This window comes from Spinacia oleracea, chromosome 1 (genome assembly GCF_020520425.1).
Source record: "Spinacia oleracea cultivar Varoflay chromosome 1, BTI_SOV_V1, whole genome shotgun sequence".
NCBI lineage: Eukaryota > Viridiplantae > Streptophyta > Magnoliopsida > Caryophyllales > Amaranthaceae > Spinacia > Spinacia oleracea.
This window is the reverse complement of record NC_079487.1, coordinates 129,164,236-129,186,507: the sequence shown is the minus strand read 5'-3', so window position 1 is coordinate 129,186,507 and position 22,272 is coordinate 129,164,236. Positions and strand designations below refer to the sequence as shown.

Sequence of the window (22,272 nt, the reverse complement as noted above, 5' to 3'; positions counted from 1 at the left end):
TTCTCCACTGGCCCAAAGATTTCAAACTGCATTAGGATCAATCATGGACGTATATTATATAATCCTTTGCTTTCCTAGTAGATTTTTGTTTCATGAATTTAGATAATGCTTTTGAAAATTTTAAGCCAAAATTTTATCTGATTACTCTCTGTTAGAAGATTACTGCAATATCTTAAAACTTCGTCTTTGAGGTTTTTATTTATCTCCGAAATCTGCTCTGTAAAATTTAACCGAAGCTATGTTACAGTTCGGCTCGGTTCGGCTAGTGTCCCGCCTAAGAGTAACCTTGAATATTTGAATCCTAAACATTTTGGAAGCACAAAATCAACGAAACATTTTTTTTCTTTTCTTCTTTTCCCCTTTAGTAATGTATCTTGGCTAAAAGCAACTCTCAACAAAAATGAGGATGCTTTGGCTCCTCCACTGAAGATCTGCCTGAATGTATAATTTGTCTAAAATAAGCAAAAAAAACTAATTGATTTCTCAAAACCAATGCCATTGTTTTATGTACCTCTAGTATCATCCACAATTTAACGAATCAATCCACTTGCTGCTTACTTTAGCCTAGTACAAGGAGCGTCATTTTGATGAAGTACAGTGTCCAACTTTGATACACTTTACATCCACGATGTCAAATATTTACAAAAGGGAGGAAAATACATGCTGCTATAAGCTTCCAATTCATGGATAACGCGCAGCAAATGAAAAACAAAATAAAAAACATTAAATATACACAAAATAGAACATAGATAAAGGCAGTTCAATTAACCCCGCAACTGCTCTTCCCGACTAGTCAGTGGAACATATCTCACAGAAGTTTCAGTTCTGACAGAAAGAGAGCCATCCTGCTTCTTGTCAATAACCTGCAAGTCCTGGAAGAAGGTTCCTACTGGTATCACCAACCGTCCACCGGGCTTCAGCTGCTCAATCAACGCCTTTGGGATTTCTGGTGCTGCTGCACCAACATGGATTGCATCATATGGTGCATCCTCAGGATATCCTTGCCTTCCATCTGTCACCAATAATATCACGGAACGAGTAACATATGAATAAATAAGCAAGAAAGAAACATACATTGTATAATTGTAGGGAGATGTGTGAGCAGTTTGAGATCTTACCACCAACATGAACTGACAAGGAGCCCTCTTCTAGCAAAGAAGCAGCTTTACTCTTTTTGATGTTTTCAATTGACCAAGTCACCAGTTCAGGAATGTGCTCTATACCCACTGCACGACCTTCGGATCCAACCATCACAGCAAAACATGCAGTCAAGTACCCTGTGCCTGCGAGTAAAGCAGTCCATACCAACGAGGTCACTCACTTGCACAGGGTGTGAGGCTAATAACTTGGCATTGATATTGTTGAATCAATTTCTTATGAATAAAGTTGAAATAGGCCAACACTAAGGTTTCCCTTCATCATATGCTGTTTGGTATCAGTACTGAGCCTAGTTTTGCTCATTCAACTTAATTGCTTTCATAAGCAAAAAAAATCTTTCATCACGTCTTAGGCCCTGTTCTGTTCACCTTATTTCCACTTATTTCAGGGAAAATAAGTTAAGATAAGTTCAGTTAAGTTCAGATAAGTTCAGTTAAGATATGTTCAGGAAAAATAAGGGTGGGCCAAGTACAACTTATAACTAAAATAAGTTTTGATAAGTTTTAATAAGTTCAGTTAAGTTCAGATAATATAAGTTCAGAAAAAAGTGAAAATCAGTTGAATAGAACGCACCCTTAGTTTAACAATCACACAAACATTATTGCCCTCCTGGTTGCGGAGAGCATGGATTCGACGCAATTAAAACTTGTTCCCTTCCCTCATAGGAATTCTTTGGGTGATTAGACTGGGAAAAGGTGAAGAAGTTGGGAAACCAGAATTATTCCTTTTACTCTTCTGTGAAAAAGCTCTCTCAGGCGAAAATAAATAAGTCACATGAAAAAGGCATAGCAGAAGCCTTCAAGGCTTTGGAAGGTTTAACAGAAGAAAAATATCCATAAAAGTTGTCACATTAATGCATCTACTCCCACACCAATGATGACACCACTTTCTATTAAAAAATTGGTGACCACCAATTCTCTCTCGTCTCTACAAAGTCTACTTCCAAGGGGCATGGGAGAAATATAGAAAATGCAGAAATGTTAACAAGATCCTAAAAACTGCAGGACTAGTATGAAGTAATCAATTGAGACAATAGTAGTGAATGAGTTTGTAATTCTTAGTCAAAAGTCTCAGGGAATGTCCAATTGTCCGTAATAATGCATCTTTAATAGCTAGCATTTGCCGTGCTTCATTATCATTATGAATCATACCCACATCTCTAGGAATCTAGGTGTAACCATGACCATCGTAGTAGTGAGTAGTAGAGAAAATGAAAGAAATTATGTTGCTTTCTCATGAAGATTGCATTGCATGGAAAACCATACGAGGCATTGCATGCAGAACAGACACACAAGCATGTCAGTATCATTCCTGTCATTCATGACCTTGTACTGAAAAAGTATATACTGAAATAGCAATAAGAGAGACTCCATAAACAAGCATAGATAAAGAAAATCACCTGATCCAACATCTAAAGCATGCATGCCAGGCTGCAAGTTATCGTTTAAAAGATCAAGGCACATTGCATGCATATGAGGAGCTGATATGGTGGCATTATGGCCTATTGGCATGGGGCTATCCATATAAGCCGGGGTCCCAGCAGGTACAAACAAACCCCTATCAATGGTTTCCATCACTTCAGCAACCTTCTCAGAGTGAAAAACTCCACAACGCCGCAACTGTTCCACCATAGCTTTGCTTTTGGCCATGCCACCTCCAGAACCAGAAAAGGGTTTCTGCAGATAAATCACAAAAACTAGATAAATGTTACACTAAAAACATCAAACAAAGAAAGGACATTAGTCAAAGGTTAACCAAACTCAACAAGCAAATAACTAGCAACTAGTTGAAAGAAACTTTCTAAGAGGCAGCCAAGTAGGAAATCTGTAAATGCCTATGCTGTCTCCAAAATCCAAATCATCAGAATAAAACATATGTATATACTAACACAAAGGTACTCTTTGTAGCTGGTCCAAGTATAGTACTTCTTGCGCCAATTTCCAATGCAAACAATGTAACTCGAGTCTCAGACTCTTCATATCACGTCAAGTAACCTAGTGTTGGATGCTAGACAAATCGACATTAGTATGGACACTTGGCATTTCCATCTGGCTCAAAAATACGTAAAATTTTCATAAATTAACCAAGTCTGAGTGACTGAAATACCCCAGGTAAATCCATCAGTTGATATGCTGATAGTTTGAAGTCATACCCCCAACAAAAGATTCCAAAACAACACTCTGTCATAAACATACCAGCTTCAATACTTTTGGTTAATCAACATTACTCTGAGTTTATTCAAAGCTCTAATAATCATAATAGCTCAATTACGACAAACAAAGCACCTAAATCTCCTCTTGCTAATCAAGAATCTTATTAGAAGCAACAAAAATCTGTAGGAAACCACAAAATCACCAACCTTCCAAGCTTTCAGATCATCTGTTGAAAGCTCTACCTTTTGCAAACAGTAAAAAGAATAAACTTTGAATGATTAGCCACTGAATACATTCAAGTCCTTCACAAATTACAGGACATCCATTATTTTTTTCTAAAAATACAGCATCTAAGTAGCCTTTTGGTGCATATGAAGCCACTTAGAGCAGTGATGTAGACCAATTCACATCTTCATTTCACCTCAAATACCTCCTTGACACTCCAATATGGGTATGGAGATTTGAACACTTCAATTTGGGCTAAAAGCATGGAAATTTTTACAAAATAGCCTAGTCAGGCACTTGTTTTAATTGTCAAATGTCAATAACCAAGGGGTAGTTATCATTTCCACCATAATAATAAAAATTAACATCTTATGAGTAATTAAAATCAACCCATATCCACACAATCAAACCACTATGATCACATTTCTTACCTAAAAACAAAAATTTGACAGAATCATCATCAAAAGAGTCAAACTAAGAGCAAAATAAACAATTTATTTGTGGATACTTTTGATCAAATTACAAAGAACCCATATTACCATCAACAAGCTGGATATTGAAACAACTAGGAACAAAAACACAATTTAAACAAATAAATTAAAATAACCCCAAATGAATAAATAAAAAAGCAAGAAATTAAGAGACAGAACCTCCATGCGAGAGAGAAGAGAGTTGCCCGTGGTGGAGAGAGGAGAGCAAGGGTTAAAGAGAGAGAAAGTCCGGAGGAAAGCGGTGGGGACACGTGGAAGCAGGAGAGGAGGAAGATGGTGGTGTGGCAAAATGGAGGAGAAGTTTGTCAAGTGCTTGAAATAAGGCGCACGATACGCCAGGATAGGAGACGGAAGTAATGGCATCTCTTTTCTTATTTCCTTTTTTTTTTTTTTAAAGTCAAAGGAATTTTCTGGGTCTGCTACTCTGCTTTATTCCTATTTCTGGAATTCTGGATCATCCATTTACAAATTAGCCGAAAGTTTCTATTTTGGATTAAGAACTTAAAACTTATAAGATGATTGACTGATTATCTTAAGTAAAGCCCATGTCAGCATGTCCACTTCTTTTAAGTGGGCTATGAGTCCACTTGAGTAATTGAGTTGTGGGAGAAATTTTGGTTCACTGCGAAAATGGTATATATGCAGTTAGAAATGTCAAATTAGCCAATTAGCCAATTAGCCAATTCGGTTGGGATTGAGGAGAAATTCCGAGTTAATCTCAGTGATTGGATGGCATTTTTGTAAATATTTTGCTTGAACATTGTAGGTGGTATAATGCTAGGTGTTGACTGTATATTTTTACTTATTGACTGCATATTCTTCGGTGTTTATTGTATACTACTTATCGTTGACTGTATATTTTATAATTTTTGATGAATTACTAAAATGCAATATTGTTTATTGGTAAGTGATTAACGGTATATTTATAGTTGTGGATTGTTTATTAGTAGAAGTTTATTGTATATTGCGAGCTGTCGACTGTATATTATATAGTTGTTGATGTATTATGAAAATGCAATAATGACCGTACATGTGGCCATATTTGATGACATGTCATTGTACTTTAACCCACATTTAATGGTATTTTCGTAATAAAAGCATCAATTATTTACGAAAATGTCATTTGATTGGAAAAAATTCCCAATCAGTTAGATTAACTCGGAACAGCCCGAGATTGAGATAGGTTATACCGAGTAGATGAGTAATATAATACCGTATCATTGTATGTATTCATGTTGATACTATAAATCGCTTTTAATTTCGGTGGTGATGGATTATTTATTGCTTTGAGTTTGGGCCCGTTTAATTTTAGGTCATTACAGTCCGGTTCAATTGTGGATTGAGTCTAAGTCGTTTCAATTTTAGACATATTTGTATCGAATTATTTCGCGTTGGGGTCAAGTGTGGGTTGGGTGAGAATTTGTTCAGAGTCAATTTTCGTTCGTATTAGTATGAGTTTGAGTCAAATTTCGACAAGCCTCGGGTATGGGTAAAGTTTGAGTCGGATGCGTCTCAAGTTTGTACCTCGGTTAGTCTCGAACTCAGGTGCATTTCAAATTGAACTCGAGATGTATTCGGATAATGTTATTAGTATAAAATTCATGCCAAATTAGCTCGAGTATTAACGGTTTCACGTCGTGTTCAATTCTTGACTAACAATGATTTTACTTCTTCTTTTTTGAAAATTTAAATTTACCAAACAACTCCCTCATCTTCAAATTTTTTTAATTTTTCAATTTTCCATTTTTTACTCAACCAAACAAGCACTTATTGCATTGGATAAGTACATGCAATAATCTAGTATCACAAATATTTAATTAATTTTGCTTAATTCCTTGTTCATCAAATTTGAAATGCTTTTTTGTGTGTGTGTAGATTTTGAATATATGAGTATTAACAAATTAATATTCGTTTAAATTAAAGGTCGTAGTTAAATACTTAAATATCATGAATAGTTTCCACTTTTGACATAAGATAAATGTGCTCAAAGCTCAATACTTAAATAATTTAACAAATACAAAAAATGTTTAAAAAATTATAGGTGGAATTTCATCTTTAACTTTAGTTGCTTTTTCTATTTAATATGGTGAAAACTATCATGTTATCATATCCTACAAATAAAATAAAACGAACAGTTGCTTGATAACTTGAGTACAGGAAAAGAGGGAAAACCAATGAAAAGAATTACTATATTATTGAATGGTATCATCAATAAAACCACATATTACTCCATCCAAAATAACTTTAATTTGCATCGGCTAATATATAATTATATAAATGGAATAAATAGAGGGGAAAAAAAATGCAAACGGCAGTACTATTTTAAATTATCGATGGGAGTGTGTAAAGCTAGTGATTAATTATTCTTTCATACTTCATACTTCATACGTAGTATAAAATATTGAAGTACGTACATTGAATTTAATAATCGCCATATTCTATTGACTTGATTTTTACTTATCTAAACTTATTAATTTCCTAATTAAAATTAATAATTAAAGTAACTTTGACTATGCTATATGGATAGACTACTTAATTAGTCATGAAGTCATCGTTTCGAACCATGTTGCCACCTTTGCTAATTCGGCAACTTACCGGGCCTTATGAAGGAAAGAATAATTACTTGAAATTCAAGGTAAAAATATTTTTTCTAGACATGCTAATGAGTAATGACAGACCAGACCTTATCATAAGATACAGTAACTTGAATGGCCAAAGCACTTCAACTTTTGAAACCTGACTTTCAACCATAATTCCATGACTAAAAGTTAGGAGGCATACGTTCGATCATTTCCTGTAGCTAAAATTGTTACAGTAGACCTGAAATTAAATCCCTTGTTTTAAACATTAAAAAAGCGTCACTTTAAAATTATACTTCCTCCGTCTTTTAATACTCGCAACGTTTGGACTTTTGTCACTATTCATATAATCTACTTTGACTATTCGTAGTGTTTTTTTATATAAGATAAAACATAGTCATGTGGGATCTTGTTAGATTCGTCTCAATGTGTATTTTCAAAATATCAATTTTTTATAATTTTTGCATAAAGAGAATTTAAGATATAAACGATCAAAGTTGTGCATTGGCATGCGTGAAACTAACAAACGTTGCGAGTATTAAAAGACGGAGGAAGTATATTAGAGACGTACTTTAAACATTTCAAACTTTAAATGGATTACTAAAATTTTGTCTGTAAAGAATGCAATACTTGAGATGGAAGTTTATATGGAATTTCAAAATTTCCCGTCTCTGACTTGTAATATATTTGCCGAAATTCCGTCTCAAAATATTTCAGACGACCTCTATACATAGTCTACCTATTTCCGTCTCAAATCCGTATCTAATCAATATTTTGAGACGGATTTAGACAATTATAGAAGAAATTCTCGTATTTTGAGACGGATTTAGACGATTATATAAGGAATTCTCGTAATTTAACGATGTATTAATTCATAATTATAATTGAGACCGGTGGTGTCAATTTGTCCTAATTACAATTCTTACATGGATTAAATACTGAAAAGCAGCTAATTATGTAGTTAAGCAAAGATCTTATAGCTTAATGATGATGATGAACACTATAAGAAGGAATTAAGGATGCTGTAAAGTCGTGTTAGGGACCACCAAAGCTACATAACATAACAGCACCGCATGGCTAGCTTTAGGTTCTACGCAAGTAAGGAACTTGATTCTAAGATTTTCAAGATCGACTTTATTATATATTTATTTTTTTAGTAATTATGTTACACATTTTGATCACTATATAATGTTCAGCTAACTGGATTATGGAGGGTACATCGCATTCGCATTCGCATTCGCATTCGCATTCGCATTCGCATTCGCATATATAGTAGAACAGTGAAGCACTTGTTTTAGTAATATATATCAGTAAATATTATTGTAGGGAAGTGAAAAATGGCTAATAATGGTGCACCACCATCACATAGGCAGATGGCGAGGGGTGACCGTCGGATGTTTGCTGCATCGGATGACAGTACAATGCTGAAGCAAATACAAGGAACTCATGCTCCTGATGGCCGTGATGTTGATGTCAGGCCAATACTTGACATCATTGAGGATGTCTTTAAGCGCGCTGCCCCAAGCATTCAAGTATATATGTTGCATTCTTTCTTTGTTCCATTTTTAATGTAAGTATTCTGGTTTTTCTTTTTTTATTGTGTGTGTATTAAGGAATAACTTCATATTGTAGGGTGCACATATCGATTCCTTAGACGATCATAACAGTGGAGCTCACATGGATACATATGGGATGCTTGAAGCTTTAGCTTTTATCATTCAAAAAGTCTCTTGTGAGGTACGTACTGTTGGATGCTTTTATAAAAAAAAAATAGGCCCCTCTGCATGCCCTCTTAGCAATCATGGCCGAGAGGGGTTCATGACCAAGGTTATCAAAATCGAGATTCTACTTTGAATCGGAAAGAACTCTTAGAACTCAATCGTAAAATTAAATCATAGAACGGTAAGATTTTACGAACAACTATAAATAAGAATTTATTCTCAAATTTCATTTAAAATACTTATGTTACAGGTGAAAAACTTAATAACTGAAATGAAATGTATAGCTGTTTAAGTGTTTAATAGCTAAATAAGCAAAATTTAACACTATTTATCTATTAATAATTGTCTTCTAGTATGATTCAAATTTACGAGGTTTTCGCTAGTCGAGAAGAAGGGTAGTATAGTATAGTGTAGAATCTTACTGAATCGCGATTTTAATAACCATGCTCATGACCTAAGCCATAAGGACCAAACCTAGTTATTCTAGATGAACAGGTTGTACTTAATGAAATATGTTGTGTATAATGGGATTGGCAGATAACATGTAAATGCTCTGGAGGAGGAGATGCACACGCAACAACAATGTCACTCCTTAATTTACTCTCAAACTATTCATGGGATGCAAAGGTAGCCATATCCCTCGCAGCACTAGCAATATCCTATGGAGAGTTTGGACTTGTGGTTCAACTATTCACCACTCACCCTTTAGCCAAGTCTGTGGCTGTACTTAAGCAACTACCTGACTTAATGGAGCACTCTGATGCACTGAAATCCCGGTTTGAAGCTCTGAATGTTCTCATTGGTGCAATGTTGGATGTGACCAAGAGGATTATGGAGTTCAGGCATCTGCCTCATCAGTATATCTCGCCTGAACAACCGCCTTTATCTGTTGCTATGACACATATTCCAACTGCTGCTTACTGGACTATTAGGAGTGTTGTTGCTTGTGCTACACAGATTGCAAGCCTTATTGGCATGAGCTATGAGTGAGCCATTCTTGTTTAGTCTTATGTTTATGAAACATCATTACTATTTACTTACCTTCTTTGTGTTAATTAGCTCACTTTAGGCTCCGTTCTATTAGACTTATTTTGACTTAACTGAACTTATTTTATCTGAAAAAACTTATTTTGTCTGAAATAAACTTATTTGTGTGTGAAAATGTCTAAAAAAAAAACTTATTTTTGCTGAACTTATCTGAACTTATTTTGTTTGAAATAAGTTGAACATAACAGAGCTTTAATTGGGCCTTTATCTATTTATTTTTTCTAGGTATGTTACATCAACCACAGAAGCATGGGAGCTATCAAGCCTGGCTCATAAGGAAAGGAACATCCATGATCACCTTATGCAACAACTTGCTCTTTGCTATCAGCATATTGGTCAGTCTTCTTCTGAATATGTGCTTGTAATAGTATTTTTGATTTCTTCAGAGTTGAATGTCATAGAAATTCATGTGAAATGCAGATGATAAGAAACACGTAGAGGCATACAACAATCTTGTACGTGTCTTCGATTTACCCCAAGCTGAAAACTCGAGGATCTTAAGGCATTTGATATACATGAAGGATGATATGCTGCCTCTTGTCGAAAACTCCACCAAAACAAGGGTTAATTAATTCTTACACCATATCATCATATTCAATTTTGATTCATTTTTCACCTTCAACAATATAAAAGTAGAATATATTCTTAACAAGTTGAGTGAAAACAGGTTCATGTTGAAGCCCTCAGGAGGAAAACAGTACTGTTACTAATTTCAGACCTTGATGTCTCCCAAGAAGAGTTGATGATTATAGACCATATTTACAGAGAATCAAGGATGAGGCAAGAGTTGCAGTACGAAATTGTGTGGATTCCTATGATAGACAACACCGTCCCTTGGACTGATGCACATCAGGTTAAGTTCGAGCAGCTTCAGTCCATGATGTCATGGTATACTCTGCACCACCCTAAAATATTGGAGCCAGCTGCTGTAAGGTATATTAAGGAGGTATGGAAGTTTGCTAAACGGATGATCCTTGTCTCGCTTGACCCTCAAGGGAAATTGGCATGCCCAAATGCCCTTTACATGTTCTTGATTTGGGGAAATATGGCCTTCCCTTTTACTACTATGAAGGAAGAAGCTCTTTGGAGAGATGAGACTTGGAGTCTTGAGCTTTTTGTGGATGCCATTGATACTCGAATCCTAGATTGGGTATTTCCCCTTCCATTTTGCTGTCAAATTTTACTGTTTTTTCCAACAGTTTTCAGTTTCTTTACTTTCAGAGTTATGTCAGAAAAATGACAACAGATTTGAGACTTTTTCATAATCAACTTTTACTGTTTTTTCTAACAGTTTTCATCAATGTGCTTTTTGTTTCTCAGATTCCACAAGGAAAATACATATGTGTGTATGGAGGGGAAGACATGGATTGGATAAAGAGATTCACTGAAACAGCAAAAGAAGTAGCAGCAGCTGCAGGAATCGATCTAGAGCTAGTATATGTAGGAAAAAGCAATGCAAAAGAGCGTGTCAGAAAAATCACAGCAACCATAAGCAAAGATGGACTTAGTCATTTCTTGCCAGAGTTGACCTCAATGTGGTACTTCTGGACTAGGCTAGAGTGCATGCTGTACTCAAAAATGCAACACGGGAAGAACGTGGAAAACGACCTGATAATGCAAGAAGTAATGACAGTGCTTAGCTTTGATGGAAGTGATCAAGGGTGGGCTACAATGTGGTTCGGATCAAATGAGATGGCTAGAGCTAAAGGTGACACAATATTAGAGTGTGTGCTAACATATCAAGAGTGGGAGGAAAGTGCAAGGATTAAAGGGTTTGTGCCTGCTTTAAAGGAACACTTGCAGCAGCTTCATACACCACATCACTGTAATAGGCTTATACTTCCTGGGATTGAAGGTGGAATTCCTGAGAAAGTGGTGTGTGCTGAATGTGGAAGACCGATGGAGAAGTACTTCATGTACCGATGCTGCACTGATTAGCCTGTGCTCCTATATATGTAACTCGGAATTATTCGATCAGTTGATTCAATTTTTTCTTAGGGAGGGGCTGCTGTATAGTAGCTACACTCGCGAGTGCCAGGAATTTGCGATGTTATATGAATGGTTATTGAGTTTTAGATCTTTGCAAAAGTCTGTTAAAAAGTGTGATCATGTAATGGAGTAGTAAGGGGTTAAGATTGTTTATTTTAGTGACAAAAGATGTTCTTTTTCCTAATTCAAGTTTTTCACTACCATTCTGGATCAAGTTGCATTAATTGATGCTTCTCAGGCTACATTTCTGTTGTTGTTTTACAGAAATTACTCCATAGTCCATACCAGAACTGTTCTCCACATATTTTCAGCCCTCTGGTTCAGAAAATGGTATGAAAAGCCGCTATTTTTAGCCTGAAGAGAATTTTGGCCCGCTTTTCGACACGGACCGATCTGACATATTGGAACTAGTCTTATATGCACGCGATGCGTGCGAGATTATGATAGAATATAATATAAAGTCAATCGTCTTTAGCATTGATTTTGTAATTAAATATAATAAAATCAATAGTCAATAGTAGCAAAATTACTTGATTGTAAGATAATTACATTCTTGTACATTACACTCTTATCGGAGACCCTGTTCTAATCCATAAAATGAGAACCCTAATGCAAACAAATTTTCCACGATACAAACTTTGCCACAATACAAATACTATTATATTCTGCGTTACTATCACATTCCGATAAGTTTGAAGCATACAACAAATAAACAAATGTGCGACAATTTAAATTAAATTTTAATTTGTAAATAATATCACATAATACAAATAAACAAATGTGTGACAATCAAATTTCCTCCTTAATGTACTTCAATGTTCAACTCTAAAGCCCAATTTGATGAACACCATTAGCAATTAAAGTATCAAACTCCAACGTCTCCAATGTCTATCGTTCTACCTTAAGAAAAATGCAATTAAACTATTAACCACTAATCCCAGCTTCGCAAAATCTCAAATTCAGGTAGATACAACTAAACAAATATACACTAATTAACAATAAAAACATAAAATTACTGAAATTTATACCGCAAGTCATCTGCCATCAAATCGTGAAGCACTGAAATTTCCCAAATTGAAGATTATGATTGACTCGATGGTGAAATAGGAGAAGGAGAACTGGATAATACTTCAAATCAATTCCATGACATTTATTTATGAATATGATTTATTGTAAAATGGAATTAATTTGTTCATTAACTGTAATTCAAGGAAATATTGTCCTCACTCACAATTGCCCTCATGAGTCATGAGTTCCCTTCCTTGTGGAAAAAAAAAAGAATTAATACATTGAAACAATTAGGAATGCCTAATATGGAAAATGTAGTTATAATTTGATTAAATTGTAAAAGAAATCAAATTAATAAAAGTAAAGAATAACGTTTCCATAATTTGCTCCCCTTCTGGTGGATGCGTAGAGTAGAAGTATCATCATCAGTCAACCCTTTCTCTTTTTCTCTAACGTGGCTTCTCAACATGATTTCTTCTTCCCTAATTCACACCCTAATTCATTTTCCCCTCTTTTCTCTTTTTCATCCTTCAATATCAACCAAATCTCACTCACCTAGATTCCCAAATAAATCTCACAACCCCATTCCTCAGTTAAATAACCAATGAATTTGGTAAATTTTTCCTGGGTTTTTAATTTTAACCAAACCCCATCAAAATTTCAATAATGTTCGCAATTACCCAGAATGTTAAGAATTTGTATGAAGCCATTGGAGAGGTGTCTAGGGAGGAGCGATGGATTGATGTGGAATATGGATTTGATGGTGGTCCTGAAGCTTAATTACTTAAGACCAAATATCATGGGGACTTCTCTGATGATGAAGATAGGATCAATTAGTACTCCTTATTAAAAAAAATATATAAATAGTCACTCTGAATTTGAAGGTGGCTGATTTATAGAAAAACGACCCAAATGCCAAAGATTTAGAAGAATGAGCTACTGATATCTTACCAGCTGATATATTACCAGCTGATCTACAATCATGCATCAGAGACCAATGCAAAGAATCAAATGAAAGTGTAACAGAAGAACAATATAATTTAAAGAGATGAAACTATGCGAAACCGGAAAAACGACCCAAAAAGAGGGGCTTTAGAGGCAGATATCCTAGTAATATCATGTTCTTACTTCATCACCAGAAATATCGAATTGAAAATTAAACATGATAATCAATTTTTTCAAAGGAAAACATTGAAATTTTCAGAAGAAAACCAAATCAGAATCAAACCCAAATAGATGCAAAGAAAAGCCAGGGGCACAAAATGTCATTAACTCTCGGTAAACCAAAAGCTAAAAATTCAAAGACATTGAAGAGCATTATTTCAGATGTATTTATTTCAGAACAATAAAACAGCAATGCCACAATGGGTAACTCCATAACTTCAAAGAATATCCTACTAATCAAAAACCTGATAAATTACCTGATAATGAGTAATAATTTTGAAGGGATTTTCCACAAAGCTATAACCCTGAAAAGCAGTAACAGGCACTGAGCTAAGTTATCAGTTAATTCAACGGAATTCAGAAAAAAAAAACCAAATCACATTTCATGCAAGAGAGAACTTCATTTACACTTATGTGATCACCTTATACCCTTTAAGATGATCATTTACTGAACCTCCATTAATAAATGATCATCTTAAACGATCACTTATGTTTGTCTGTAGACGGTATACGTATCAGCAACTGACTGGCGATTTGCCAAAATCTTGATAAGGCACAGATAAAACACAAAATTGAATGAGCAATGATCTCAAATCATCACCAACCTGAAACAAAAAAAACATGCATGATGACAGTAAGGGATACCCACAATGGTGTTGCGAAACAACTATTAACCACAATTCTAAATGAGCGCCCCACCAAAGCGGCAGCCATACGCGGTGGTTTACCAAGGAGGATAAGTAAATTGATTAATCTGATAAGCAAATAGATACCAAACACATTCACAACAATTCTCACTGCTTGTTTGTTTATAGAATAGAAATCATACCAGGTCCCCTCTTTTTTTTTGGTGGTTTTTGACTTTTTGACACATAAATCTGTATAAATCCCGAAAAATCCTCTCTGTCTAATAAAGGAAGAACATTGAGAAAGTGAGATATCTATATGATGGTGAATTAATAGAAGATGCAATAATTTAATTTATGGATGATTGGTAACATTAAATTAGTAAAAACAAATTGGTAAAATTAAATCAAAAGAAACTCACCGCGATTGTTGCTGCTGTTATTGTTGTTGTTGTTGTCGGAAACTCGCCATCCCCGCCCTCCCTCCGCCGGTCCCTGCACCACCTCCACCGTAGAACACATCTCCGGAAAACCCAAACTCACCTTCCGATTGTTTGATTTGAAGCTAATGCATTAGAAAACGGACAAAAGCAAAACTTATAAGGACCCCAAATCATATTTCAAAAACCTATTAGGAATAAAAATCAGATTTATAAAACCTATTAGGAATCCAAATAAGATTTCTAAAACCTAATCAAAATCAAAACCTCGTAATCGGGATCGCAAAAACAGAATCAAATCGGGATGGCAAACCCTAAACCCTAAAAACGAAAACTAAATAGCAATTAAAATCCTTAGATTGTCAAATCGGGATCGCAAAAACAGAATCAAATCCAAAAAAACCACAAAATTGATGGAAAACAATTGAATGTTATGAATTAACTGATCCGAGAATTGAAGATTTGAAATTTTCGAGTGAAGGGGGGAGAGAGAAAGCAAGTGAGAGTGAAGCGGCAGATGAAGTTCGTGCATCTGGGTAACTGACGAAAGAAGAGAATGATAGCTGAATTGGTGTGCATCTGGGGGTATTATTGTCATTTTGAAGAGGGACACGAAAAGTTAATTTACCAAAATAACCTCAGCTGTTGGCTTATATAATAGAGATTATAAAAATTGTTACAGCCCAGGCGAAATCCGGCAGGGGTATCTTGCCAATTGACCGGGTCTACTTTCTGGACATAATGAAAAAGTTATTAGTCTTGGACCGCGATAACTCTAAAAGAGATGGGTCGGTGTCATCTGTGTTAAAGTGATTTTGGCACACCCGTTATATAAGAGATCATTTTACTTATATAGATGTGTTAAAATCAAGGACAAAACAGTTTTACCACCTACAAAAATAAAAAATTTGTTTTTTACCAATTAAAAAACTAAAATTTGTATTTTACCACCGAAAAAAAATTAAAATTTGTTTTTTACCACATAAAAACGAATAAATAGATGAAACGTTTATGTGTGATACCTAGTTCAATTTCCCTCCAATTTTTTACACTCCTTGTGTAATTTTTTTCAACTCTTTCACCCATGTCTCTTTACTTCCATTAAATTTTGTCGGTTTTGTAAATTAATGGCGGTGAAAATGTGAATTCATGGAAGATAAGGAAGCGGAGGAAGAGAAAACGTTAAATACATGAAATCGTGGAAGAGGGAAAATATCAGAAATATTACCGTTATTTTGGCCCCACATAACATTTTCATCTATTTTTTCATTTTTCAGATGGTGAAAAACAAGTTTTGAATTTTTTTTAGGTGGTAAAATACAAATTTTAGTTTTTTAGGTGGTAAAAAATAATTTTTCGATTTTTAATCGGTGGTAAAAAGTTATTTATCCTAAAATAAAAAATGCAGTGTATCAAAATTAGTTTTTTTGGATGAGTTGTAACTTTGAAAGATACTTTATTTATTTATTGATTGGGATGGAGAAAAGAAAGAAATCAGACACTGGATACCATGAAAAACAAACTAGGAGAGAGATCAACAAAATAAAACATAAACTTGTATGATAATCTATCCAAATTAGGAAAGAGATAAACAAAAACATACCATATTTATCCTAACTAGGAATTAAATCAAACAAAAAGATGAACAAGTGAACAATACATATGATATTTATCCAAATTAGGAAAGAAATAAACAAAAACTAATGATATTTATCCAAATTAGGAAAAAGAAAAAACAAAGAGATGAACAATATAACAATCTATATGGATTTCTTATACCTTTTCATATACTACCTCCGTTCCTTAATGTTCTTTACGCTTACTATTTGCACGGACTCCAATGCAATATTTAACGACTTATATATCCATTTCCGTATGTGAAAAAATTATAAAAACTTGATATTTTGAAAATACATAATGAGATCAATCTAACAAGATCTTACATGATAACATTTTGATGTATATAACAGTGAGAATTCACGGTCAAAGTTTTCACACTTTGGACGCATATTCCAAAGCGTAAAGAACATTAAGAAACGGAGGTAGTATATATATATAAGGAACCTCTACTTTTATTATCAGATGTACACACATACCAAGTCTCAAATAATAAAGGAATCAATTAAAAAATTAGCAAGCTTTATATAGTGATAGACCAAGTGAAATAATGGAGATGAAGAACTTGGTTAGTTTTATAATATTAGTAGCACTTTTATTAGTTGTTACAAAACCTCCATCGACCATGGCTGGTCGCAACATTGTCCCTACCCCAAACAAATTCTTTCTAGTTAACGATGTCGGATTACAATGCGTAGACCTTGGCGGATTATGTAACTTCTTCGTAAAATGTTGTGAGCCTTATTATTGTAGATTCAGGTCAGAAGTTGGCGGTGATTGTATTCGACTAGATGTTGTTTAAGATTAAATTTTGAATAAAATAGTATCCCTTTTTATTTGAGAAAAAAATACGATAATAGACACGTTTTTTTTATTTTATTATTATTATTCTAGTGTTTATTTATCTCTTAATTATACGTGGAAATTTGGTCATAAATTACTATGTATAAAAGATCTTACACATGTACAATAAATTTATTGTACACAGAGAGAATTTTTACCCAACTATTTTTTTTTTAACTTTTACTCATTATGTTTTTTTAAACTTTTATACGAAGTATTATGATTTTAAAGGTTAAATACTTAAATGAATAATTTCAAATATAATTAGTGATTTTGAAAGAATAACTTTTATTAACATGAAAAAACTTATCACTAAAAAATAGATAATTGTTACATTATATTGGGAATAACTTTTAAGCATTTTGAGTTAATTTTTTTTACTTACGTGTACAATATTTGTTGTACATAGACCTGGTTATTGGACAGGGTAGTCCAATGGATATAGGGTTAGGGTCAAGTTAATAGGGCTTTTATTGGGCAGGGCTCTTATTGGACAGGGCCTTTATTGGACATGGTCATTATAGGGTCAAACTTATACTACAATTATTTTGAAAATAAAAATAGTAATGATACAAAAAATTACATGCATAGCTTCGTATTTACTTGTACTTGCACATGGCTCTTTTGTTTTTCATTTTTCATTGCTCGTTTATTGACCCGCCCAATAATGACCCGCTATTGACCCGCCCATTATCGACCCTCTAAAAATGACCATTTCAATACCCGACCCTCTTTTAACCCGCACCGACCCTGACCCGCCCCATCCGATAACCAGGCCTAGTTGTACAACGTCTTTAAATAATAATTTGTGACCGAATTAAGTCGTCTGAGTTTACTTTCTAAGACATGGAATTGAAGGATGATTTGGAGACCTTTTCTAGGGGAGGAAGTACTTCATTGTCGGAGGAAGTATTTATTTTTATCGGTAACACCTTATTTTTCACGTTTGTAATAACTTGAACAATTAATATTTTTGATTATTGATAAGTAAAATTTTTTTTAAAAAATTGGTATTCAAAAAATATACAATAAGACGAAACTAATAAGATATTTTGTCCTTAGATATCAAAAATAAGTACAATATGTACGTGAATAGGGAAAAAACAAAGTAAGTAAAAAGAAACGAAGGAAGTGTTTGTTGAATGGACTGTAAGATACGAAGTAGTTGTGTTCTTGAAATTTTTATTATCAAAAGTTTTTATGTGCTCCAGGCGGGCAGGCGTATGATAAATTCAATTTACATCGAAATAACTTTTAATATGTTTATTAACTTTGTATATTTTGATGGGTAAATAATTAAGTATTCTAAAGGATATTGTAACTGTTATGCATTACTAGTGTTTACACACTGACACACACGATGCGTAGCGTGAAAGGTCATAAATGGAAAGATTTTATACGTTATGTTTAAAATGATTTTTTTCTATAAATAGATGACTACTACGTCTCAAAATATTTTTTAAGTCTGGTATTTTGCACGCGTTTTAAAGTATAATAAATATTCATTTTTCAAAAAAAAAATGCAAATTAATCCATCATTAATTCTGTTTTCATTTTTTTTTTCAAAATCTCACATTTAGTGTCTTTTTAATTATAGTGAAAACAACTTTAATTTTAATTAAAAAAATAAATACAAATAAAACTTAATAAATACAACTTTAATAAATACAACTTTATTTTTTATTTTTTTTGTGTACCACCCGGTTCACCCTTAGTGCTAATCCGGATTCGGGGCGAGTTCTAAGTGGATAGGGTCCAATCCCCTCTCAATTGTTGTTACGAGGGATCGAACACGCGCGCGGGGTCCTCCCTACCAAGTTCAACCTCAATCACCACTAAACCAACAGACAATTGGTGGGAAATTGTAGTATGTGATTAATAAGAATGTCAGATTTTTTTACTTTCAAGTTTTTTTTATTATGCCACATTTTTATATTGTTAAAAATAAATCATATTTTAATTTCAATTAAACAAAAGTCATTTGCATAACTGATCAGCGAAACAAATAACTCTGTAATAAAAATACATGTCCCAATTATTTTGGTGTCTAATTGTTGACCCTACTAAGTTTTGGTTGATGACTTGAAGAAAACTTCCTAATGTTGTTGGTTTATGTTCACAGTTAAGTGCACAAGTTCCTGTGAGGAACTAAGGATAGCTGCTGGAGTTCCTGAGTTGGAAATGGCAAAGCCAGAGCATCAAAGCTAATACAAACCAGAGGAACAACTATTGCAATCGGATGATTTCCATAATAAGCAAAGAATGGTGGAGTTCCTAGTTCTAAGCTCTAAGTTCCTCAATACTAAACGAGGAACTCACCTGTTTCGGAGTAGGAACAATTGAAGCCTCTGAGTTGTAAGTTCCAATAAAGAGAAGACATGAAGACTAGGTAGTTTATTATACTTAGAATTCGTGTAAGTTATTAATACGGTTAACGTTATACTATGGAACTAAGAGGAACTTAGATTTAATGATTTATCAAAATATCTGGTAGCAAATTTTATGGAAAACATTTACATAAATAAATATTGTTTTTACGTTTTAAATAAAATCAGATTTTCCTAAATCTTATTTTCCAAGTAAAAACTATTTGAATTTCCTAAATTTTCTCCTAAGATTTTGATAAAATAATAAAACTGTTTTTAGAAGAAAAAAAAATAGGGGGGAATCATGAGCCATTGATTTTTCATTCAATGGTTGATACCTTGATATTGATCAAACTCTGCCTTGTAGAGTTATTTTAGAACTTTAGAGGATCCAAAACCTCTTTGGACGCATAAAAGACTAGTTTTAATTATAACGGGGTAACTATTTATCATTTTGAAATAACTTTCCACTTAGTTTTACAATATTTAAGTGTTTATTTTAAAGGAATTTCCTTACTCCGTATTTAAGATTTTGTGTTTTATTGTTGTTGGGGGTTGGTGGGGAGGGGGAGGGGGGTGGGGAAAGAAATAAAAAATTCGATACCATAATTAGAAAAACTAGGAAACAAATACTCCGTAAATATAAACATATGATATCTGTCCAAATTAGGAATGAGATCAAAAAAATGTACGATATTATCATCGCTAGGAAAGAGATCAAACAAAAAGAGAAACAAATGAACAAAGTATATGGATCTATTTAGACACCTTTATCATTGATCATACATCTCTATCGCAAAAGAATCAATACAAAAAAAGAAAGAATCATAATTGGTTAAATATGTCCTTTTTTGTTCAAATAAAATTAAAGATAAAATATTTGGATTTATAAAAATCAAATCCCATTAATGATAGAGAAATTATGTTATTAAACATACGGTTTTATAAAAGGGTGTTCAACTCCAACGATCCAATACACACAAATACTCAAAGCCACAAAGATAATATAAGTCAAGAAACAAAATTAGCAAGTTATATTGAGAGAGTAACTAATTAAAGTAATGGAGATGAAGAAGGTGGTTACATTTCTTATGTTGATAGCCTTTTTAGGGGTTGCAACCAAACCTCAATCAATCTCCGCTGTCCGAGAGCTTCCCTTGCCCTCAAACAACCTCTTTGAAGCGCTTGTTCCTAATGATATTGGCCTTGAATGTGTAGCTAGTGGTCAACCATGTGATGATCTCCTCAACCGGTGTTGTCAACCTTATTTTTGCAAATTAGATTCTGAATCTGCGGGTGTATGCACACCGCGACCCTAAATTTAAATAGAGGCTAAATAAAATGTATTTTCCAACAATGAAATTTTAAAGAAATCTTTCCTTGTTTACTTGTTACATAAAATAAAAAGGGTGTTTGATATTATCTTTTTAGCTAACTTAATATTTTTATTTGTAGTTTTGTAGTCGATTTTCTATTTTAGGGATAGGCTAAAAACACATGGTTCGTATACCACGAATTAAATGTGGTGTTAAGAAAGACCACCTTGCTTTTCTTTTTCTTAACATTTTGGTAATGCCATATGCTAAATATTAAGAATCATAGTATGTTAAGACAAAATTTCAATGAACGAGCAATTACAAAGTTTGATGCCGAGTGATGGAGAAACATCTAACCCAATTGCATCCCTTAGGCCCTAGCTCCCTCTTGTGTAGTTGTGCGTGGTCTAATTTTTTCCACATTCAAAGGTTGATTGTTTCTTATTTTGATTGATTTACATTATTGTCAAAATAAAAAATTTAAGGACATAGATACTTCGTATTAGTATTACTCCCTCAGATCCATTTTATTATTTTTATTTGAAATCTTGATACTGGAAAAAACATAGTCATGTAAAATCTTGTTTGATTCGTCTCAATGAGAACTTTAATAATACAAGAATTTTATAACTTTACTAAAATATAATTAGAGATATCAACGATACACCATGTGCATTGGCAAATGTGTCTAAATGAAATGGGAAGAACATTAAGGAACGGAGGGAGTACTCCGATGTTAAGGAAATAAATAGTAAACACAAATGTAACAGGAATATTAAGGCTCTATTTTGTTCGACTCATAGTTTGACTATTTTAGACAAAATAAGTTCGGAATAAATACAAAGTAAGTTTCTTTCATACATTTTGGCAAACAAATAAATTTATTTCAGACAAAATATATTTTTTCAGATAAAATAAGTCTAAATAAGTTCAGATAAGTTCAGATAAAGTTAAAGTAAGTTCAGACAAAATAAGTCCAATAGAGAATCCTAAAAAAATATCCAATAGCCCATAATAGGAAAAATATATCTTTATTGGAAGGAATAAAAAACCTTTAATTTGTGTGCCTTAATTCCTTGTGTAGCCTGTTGGCGAGTAAACTGTACTGAAGGTCCCTAAACTTTGCCAAAAGGAGCAGTTAGGTCCCTCAAGTTTCAAAAGGAGCATTTAGGTCCCTCAAAATGGATGGAAAACGCTGCTTTTTGTTTTCCTTCACTAACGTCCGTTAAAATGCATTTAATAATATTAAAAATTATTAAAATAAAAGGAGAATTAATATACACGTAGATTAATGATTGAAAACAGATGATTTTGATGAAAATAAGCGTTTTCCAATTACTTAGCCTTTTCAACTTACTTTTTCAATGTGTACACGTGGAAACCCTTCCAACTTCCCTCGTTTTTTCTGGTTCCTTCCTAATAATGTTTTGGCGGTAATTTTTTACTGTTCCCAACCCTATTTCCCCCCTTTTCACTTCCTATTTATATGGTCCCCCCCCCCCCCCATTTTCACTCTCAGTTGTCTTTTT

General features: G+C 33.6%; 2 protein-coding genes and 1 long non-coding RNA gene across 4 annotated transcripts; 1 reads left to right on the top strand and 2 right to left on the bottom strand.

Moving 5' to 3' along the window:
* Window positions 1-462: 462 nt before the first annotated feature.
* On the bottom strand, window positions 463-4,514 carry LOC110794577 (protein-L-isoaspartate O-methyltransferase-like). The gene is made up of 4 exons (NM_001426437.1): window positions 4,187-4,514; window positions 2,558-2,834; window positions 1,119-1,283; window positions 463-1,012 (listed from the first exon to the last, which is right to left on the bottom strand). Exons 1-4 carry the CDS (start codon window positions 4,388-4,390, stop codon window positions 765-767), a joined length of 894 nt encoding a protein of 297 aa, NP_001413366.1. The 5' UTR covers window positions 4,391-4,514; the 3' UTR covers window positions 463-764.
* Window positions 4,515-7,817: 3,303 nt separating this feature from the next.
* On the top strand, window positions 7,818-11,566 carry LOC110794576 (protein SIEVE ELEMENT OCCLUSION B). Its single transcript, XM_021999551.2, has 7 exons — window positions 7,818-8,138; window positions 8,239-8,343; window positions 8,865-9,313; window positions 9,600-9,709; window positions 9,795-9,937; window positions 10,042-10,524; window positions 10,695-11,566. Exons 1-7 carry the CDS (start codon window positions 7,944-7,946, stop codon window positions 11,310-11,312), a joined length of 2,103 nt encoding a protein of 700 aa, XP_021855243.2. The 5' UTR covers window positions 7,818-7,943; the 3' UTR covers window positions 11,313-11,566.
* Window positions 11,567-12,000: 434 nt separating this feature from the next.
* Window positions 12,001-20,819, bottom strand: LOC110794575 (uncharacterized). 2 transcript variants are annotated; one of them, XR_008920469.1, is made up of 6 exons: window positions 20,512-20,819; window positions 14,584-14,726; window positions 14,365-14,442; window positions 13,958-14,140; window positions 13,793-13,840; window positions 12,001-12,263 (listed from the first exon to the last, which is right to left on the bottom strand). It is a non-coding gene; the product is annotated as an uncharacterized lncRNA (long non-coding RNA). The 2 variants fall into 2 exon arrangements; XR_002535056.2 differs by lacking the exon at window positions 20,512-20,819 and having other exon boundaries at window positions 14,584-15,163.
* Between the last annotated feature and the right edge of the window lie 1,453 nt (window positions 20,820-22,272).